At 49.5% G+C, this 6,208-nt stretch overlaps 1 protein-coding gene across 1 annotated transcript in view; it reads right to left on the bottom strand.

Moving 5' to 3' along the window:
• Window positions 1-2,136: 2,136 nt before the first annotated feature.
• Window positions 2,137-6,208, bottom strand: part of LOC124021462 (RNA pseudouridylate synthase domain-containing protein 1-like) — a 7,583-nt gene continuing 3,511 nt past the window's right edge. Inside the window, exons 4-5 of the mRNA XM_046336659.1 lie at window positions 3,311-3,412; window positions 2,137-2,681 (exon numbers count right to left, since the gene is read on the bottom strand). Of these exons, the coding sequence (XP_046192615.1) occupies window positions 2,266-2,681; window positions 3,311-3,412 (518 nt within the window). The 3' untranslated portion in view covers window positions 2,137-2,265. The remainder of the gene's footprint in view (window positions 2,682-3,310; window positions 3,413-6,208) is intronic.

Genomic DNA, 6,208 nt, shown 5'->3' with positions numbered 1-6,208 from the left:
ACACTCTAATCCAGAGAGTCATTTAGCAGACACTCTAATCCAGAGAGTCATTTAGCAGACACTCTAATCCAGAGAGTCATTTAGCAGACACTCTAATCCAGAGAGTCATTTAGCAGACACTCTAATCCAGAGAGTCATTTAGCAGACACTCTAATCCAGAGAGTCATTTAGCAGACACTCTAATCCAGAGAGTCATTTAGCAGACACTCTAATCCAGAGAGTCATTTAGCAGACACTCTAATCCAGAGAGTCATTTAGAGACACTCTAATCCAGAGAGTCATTTAGCAGACATTCTAATCAGAGAGTCATTTAGCACTCTAATCCAGAGAGTCATTTAGCAGACACTCTAATCCAGAGAGTCATTTAGCAGACACTCTAATCCAGAGAGTCATTTAGCAGACACTCTAATCCAGAGAGTCATTTAGCAGACACTCTAATCCAGAGTCATTTAGCAGACACTCTAATCCAGAGAGTCATTTAGCAGACACTCTAATCCAGAGTCATTTAGCAGACACTCTAATCCAGAGAGTCATTTAGCAGACACTCTAATCCAGAGAGTCATTTAGCAGACACTCTAATCCAGAGAGTCATTTAGCAGACACTCTAATCCAGAGAGTCATTTAGCAGACACTCTAATCCAGAGTCATTTAACACTCTAATCCAGAGAGTCATTTAGCCACTCTAATCCAGAGCAAAAAACAACAATAAAAATATTTTCAAAATAGTCAAACAAAGTGCCATTTAAAAAAAAATCTTCTTTTTTTAAAGAGTAAGTCTTTATTTATCCAGGCTGAGTGTCTTCTTGTTCGATGTGAGACGGAGGGCAGACAGTTGGACTCCTGCTGTGCTACGCTCCCACCAGACTCACACAATACATCTCTTCCTTACTGAGTGACAAGCAGATCAAATAGTAAAATATGCTTTTGGTTGCAGAGTCTCAAGGAGAGGTTAACAGAGGAAGGGGGTGATGAAGGAGAAGGGATGGGGATGAAGACAGGAGAAGGAGAAGGGATGGAGGATGAAGAGAGGAGGAGGAGAAGGGATGAGGATGAAGAGAGGAGAAGGAGAAGGGATGAAGAGAGGAGAAGGAGAAGGGATGGGGGATGAAGAGAGGATAAGGAGAAGGGATGGAGGATGAAGAGAGGAGAAGGGATGAGGATGAAGAGAGGAGAAGGGATGAGGATGAAGAGAGGAGAAGGGATGAGGATGAAGAGAGGAGAAGGGATGAGGATGAAGAGAGGAGAAGGAATGAGGATGAAGAGAGGAGAAGGGATGAGGATGAAGAGAGGAGAAGGAATGAGGATGAAGAGAGGAGAAGGAATGAGGATGAAGAGAGGAGAAGGGATGAGGATGAAGAGAGGAGAAGGAATGAGGATGAAGAGAGGAGAAGGGATGAGGATGAAGAGAGGAGAAGGAGAAGGGATGAGGATGAAGAGAGGAGAAGGGATGGAGGATGAAGAGAGGAGAAGGGATGAGGATGAAGAGAGGAGAAGGGATGAGGATGAAGAGAGGAGAAGGGATGAAGAGAGGAGAAGGAGAAGGGATGAGGATGAAGAGAGGAGAAGGAGAAGGGATGAAGAGAGGATAAGGAGAAGGGATGGAGGGTGAAGAGGAGAAGGAGAAGGGATGAGGATGAAGAGAGGAGAAGGGATGAGGATGAAGAGAGGAGAAGGGATGAAGATGAAGAGAGGAGAAGGGATGAGGATGAAGAGAGGAGAAGGGATGAGGATGAAGAGAGGAGAAGGAATGAGGATGAAGAGAGGAGAAGGGATGAGGATGAAGAGAGGAGAAGGAATGAGGATGAAGAGAGGAGAAGGAATGAGGATGAAGAGAGGAGAAGGGATGAGGATGAAGAGAGGAGAAGGAATGAGGATGAAGAGAGGAGAAGGGATGAGGATGAAGAGAGGAGAAGGGATGAAGAGAGGAGAAGGGATGAGGATGAAGAGAGGAGAAGGAATGAGGATGAAGAGAGGAGAAGGGATGAGGATGAAGAGAGGAGAATGGATGAGGATGAAGAGAGGAGAAGGAATGAGGATGAAGAGAGGAGAAGGGATGAGGATGAAGAGAGGAGAAGGGATGAGGATGAAGAGAGGAGAAGGAATGAGGATGAAGAGAGGAGAAGGGATGAGGATGAAGAGAGGAGAAGGGATGAGGATGAAGAGAGGAGAAGGGATGAGGATGAAGAGAGGAGAAGGGATGAGGATGAAGAGAGGAGAAGGAATGAGGATGAAGAGAGGAGAAGGAATGAGGATGAAGAGGAGAATTCAGACATCAGTCCACTCAGACAACCACTGCTGACACATCCTCCTCTGCTCCTCACTCTCCTCTCTCCCCCTCCACCTCTTCCTCCTCTCCTCCTGCTGCCTCCTCCTCTCCTCCTGCTGCCTCCTCCTCTCCTCCCGCTCTGTCCTCTCCCCCGCCACCCTGTGCTCCAGCAGGGTCTCCACGACTCCCTCTACAGTCCGGAGGCAGCGCTGCGGGCGCCAGCGGGGGTCAGTGGGCGTGGTGAAGGGGTCGGGGGCGGCGGCCTGCAGGGGGAGCGGCTCCAGAGGAAGGTGTAGGAGGTGTGCGTGCAGCATCATGCGATAGGGGGCGCTGTCCTCTCCCAGGCTGTAGGTGTGGTCTCCTACAATGGGGTGCCCTACCGCCTCACAGTGAACCCTCAGCTGGTGGGTACGACCTGACACACAACATCACAACAATATGAGTAGAGCATTTTTTATATATATAGGCCTATCTGTGAATGTGTTTACCCCCCGAACACTATATAGGCCTATCTGTGAATGTGTTTACCCACCGAACACTATATAGGCCTATCTGTGAATGTGTTTATCCACTGAACACTATATAGGCCTATCTGTGAATGTGTTTATCCACTGAACACTATATATGCCTATCTGTGAATGTGTTTACCCACCGAACACTATATAGGCCTATCTGTGAATGTGTTTATCCACTGAACACTATATAGGCCTATCTGTGAATGTGTTTACCTACCGAACACTATATAGGCCTATCTGTGAATGTGTTTACCCACCAAACACTATATAGGCCTATCAGTGAATGTTTGTGTGTCTTTGTCCCTGTGTGTGTGTGTGTGTGTGTCTTTGTCCCTGTGTGTGTCCTTGTCTCTGTGTGTGTGTGTCTTTGTATCTGTGTGTGTGTGTGTCTTTGTCCCTGTGTGTGTGTGTGTGTGTGTGTGTGTGTGTGTGTGTGTGTGTGTGTGTGTGTGTGTGTGTGTGTGTGTGTGTGTGTGTGTGTGTGTGTGTGTGTGTGTGTGTGTGTGTGTGTGTGTGTGTGTGTGTGTACCTGTGAGAGGCTGCAGCATCACCTTGGTAACAGGATCTCCATCATAATATCCGTACTCCAACACGGTGAGCTGAGACTGACAGGGCTTGGGGTTCTCACAACCTGCAGAGAGACTCTCAATGAGACCGACAGGGCTTGGGGTTCTCACAACCTGCAGAGAGACTCTCAATGAGACCGACAGGGCTTGGGGTTCTCAGAGAGACTCTCAATAAGACCGACAGGGCTTGGGGTTCTCACAACCTGCAGAGAGACTCAATGAGACCGACAGGGCTTGGGGTTCTCACAACCTGCAGAGAGACTCTCAATGAGACAGGGCGACAACCTGCAGGGACTCTCAATGGGGTTCTCACAACCTGCAGAGAGACTCTCAATGAGACTGACAGGGCTTGGGGTTCTCAATGCAGAGAGACTCTCAATGAGACCGACAGGGCTTGGGGTTCTCACAACCTGCAGAGAGACTCTCAATGAGACCGACAGGGCTTGGGGTTCTCACTACCTGCAGAGAGACTCTCAATGAGACTTGGGGTTCTCACAACCTGCAGAGAGACTCTCAATGAGACTGACAGGGCTTGGGGTTCTCACAACCTGCAGGGTTCAATGAGACAGGGCTTGGGGTTCTCACCTGCAGAGAGACTCTCAATGAGACCGACAGGGCTTGGGGTTCTCACAACCTGCAGAGAGACTCTCAATGAGACTGACAGGGCTTGGGGTTCTCACAACCTGCAGAGAGACTCTCAATGAGACTGACAGGGCTTGGGGTTCTCACAACCTGCAGAGAGACTCTCAATGAGACTGACAGGGCTTGGGGTTCTCACAACCTGCAGAGAGACTCTCAATGAGACCGACAGGGCTTGGGGTTCTCACAACCTGCAGAGAGACTCTCAATGAGACCGACAGGGCTTGGGGTTCTCACAACCTGCAGAGAGACTCTCAATGAGACTGACAGGGCTTGGGGTTCTCACAACCTGCAGAGAGACTCTCAATGAGACCGACAGGGCTTGAGCAGAGAGACTCTCAATGAGACTGACAGGGCTTGGGGTTCTCACAACCTGCAGAGAGACTGGCAATGAGACTGACAGGGCTTGGGGTTCTCACAACCTGCAGAGAGACTGGCAATGAGGCTGACAGGGCTTGGGGTTCTCACAACCTGCAGAGAGACTGGCAATGAGGCTGACAGGGCTTGGGGTTCTCACAACCTGCAGAGAGACTCTCAATGAGGGCTTGGGGTTCTCACAACCTGCAGAGAGACTCTCAATGAGACCGACAGGGCTTGGGGTTCTCACAACCTGCAGAGAGACTGTCAATGAGGCTGACAGATCTAGAACTAACATTTCTATGTGAATTTGGTCGGTAGCCCAAAAGGTTACATACTGCAGCTTTAAAGAGAGTAACTTTCATGAAGAAAACGAATCCGTGGAAAACCAGAAGTCTTCGATGCAGTGAAACACGACAACTCTGGTCTTCATTTTGACAGATTGACTCCTTTCTGCGCTCCCATGGTGGATTTGAACTGACGCTGTGGCAATAGATGTCATGAACTGGGCGCCGTACCTCTGTGAGCTAGCCTTACCACTACCTCTGTGAGCTAACCTCACCTCTGTGAGCTAACCTCACCTCTGTGAGCTAGCCTTACCACTACCACTGTGAGCTAACCTCATCTCTGTGAGCTAACCTCACCTCTGTGAGCTAGCCTTACCACTACCTCTGTGAGCTAGCCTTACCACTTCATGTGTGAGCTAACCTCACCTCTGTGAGCTAACCTCACCTCTGTGAGCTAGCCTTACCACTTCCTCTGTGAGCTAACCTCACCTCTGTGAGCTAACCTCACCCCTGTGAGCTAGCCTTACCACTACCTCTGTGAGCTAACCTCACCTCTGCGAGCTAACCTCACCTCTGTGAGCTAACCTCACCTCTGTGAGCTAATCTCACCTCTGTGAGCTAGCCTTACCACTACCACTGTGAGCTAACCTCACCTCTGTGAGCTAACCTCACCTCTGTGAGCTAGCCTTACCACTACCACTGTGAGCTAACTGTTACTCTGTGAGCTAACCTCACCTCTGTGAGCTAACCTCACCTCTGTGAGCTAACCGTAGCTCTGTGAGCTAGCCTTACCACTACCACTGTGAGCTAACCGTAGCTCTGTGAGCTAGCCTTACCATTACCACTGTGAGCTAACCGTAGCTCTGTGAGCTAGCCTTACCATTACCACTGTGAGCTAACCGTACCTCTGTGAGCTAACCTCACCTCTGTGAGCTAACCTCTGTGTGCTAACCTCACCTCTGTGTGCTAACCTCACCTCTGTGAGCTAGCCTTACCACTACCACTGTGACCTAACCGTACCCCTGTGAGCTAACCTCACCTCTGTGAGCTAACCTCACCTCTGTGAGCTAATCTCACCTCTGTGAGCTAGCCTTACCACTACCACTGTGAGCTAACCTCACCTCTGTGAGCTAACCTCACCTCTGTGAGCTAATCTCACCTCTGTGAGCTAATCTCACCTCTGTGAGCTAGCCTTACCACTACCACTGTGTGCTAACCTCACCTCTGTGAGCTAACCTCACCTCTGTGAGCTAATCTCACCTCTGTGAGCTAGCCTTACCACTACCACTGTGAGCTAACCTCACCTCTGTGAGCTAACCTCACCTCTGTGAGCTAATCTCACCTCTGTGAGCTAGCCTTACCACTACCACTGTGTGCTAACCTCACCTCTGTGAGGTAACCTCACCTCTGTGAGCTAACCTCACCTCTGTGAGCTAGCCTTACCACTACCACTGTGAGCTAACTGTAACTCTGTGAGCTAACCACATCTCTGTGAGCTAACCTCACCTCTGTGAGCTAACCTCACCTCTGTGAGGTAACCTCACTCTGTGAGCTAACCTCACCTCTGTGAGCTAGCCT

The sequence above is a fragment of the Oncorhynchus gorbuscha genome, unplaced genomic scaffold (assembly GCF_021184085.1).
Source record: "Oncorhynchus gorbuscha isolate QuinsamMale2020 ecotype Even-year unplaced genomic scaffold, OgorEven_v1.0 Un_scaffold_1120, whole genome shotgun sequence".
NCBI classification, from domain to species: Eukaryota; Metazoa; Chordata; class Actinopteri; order Salmoniformes; family Salmonidae; genus Oncorhynchus; species Oncorhynchus gorbuscha.
Note: the sequence above shows the minus strand (reverse complement) of the source record. Positions and strands in the feature narration are given on the sequence as shown.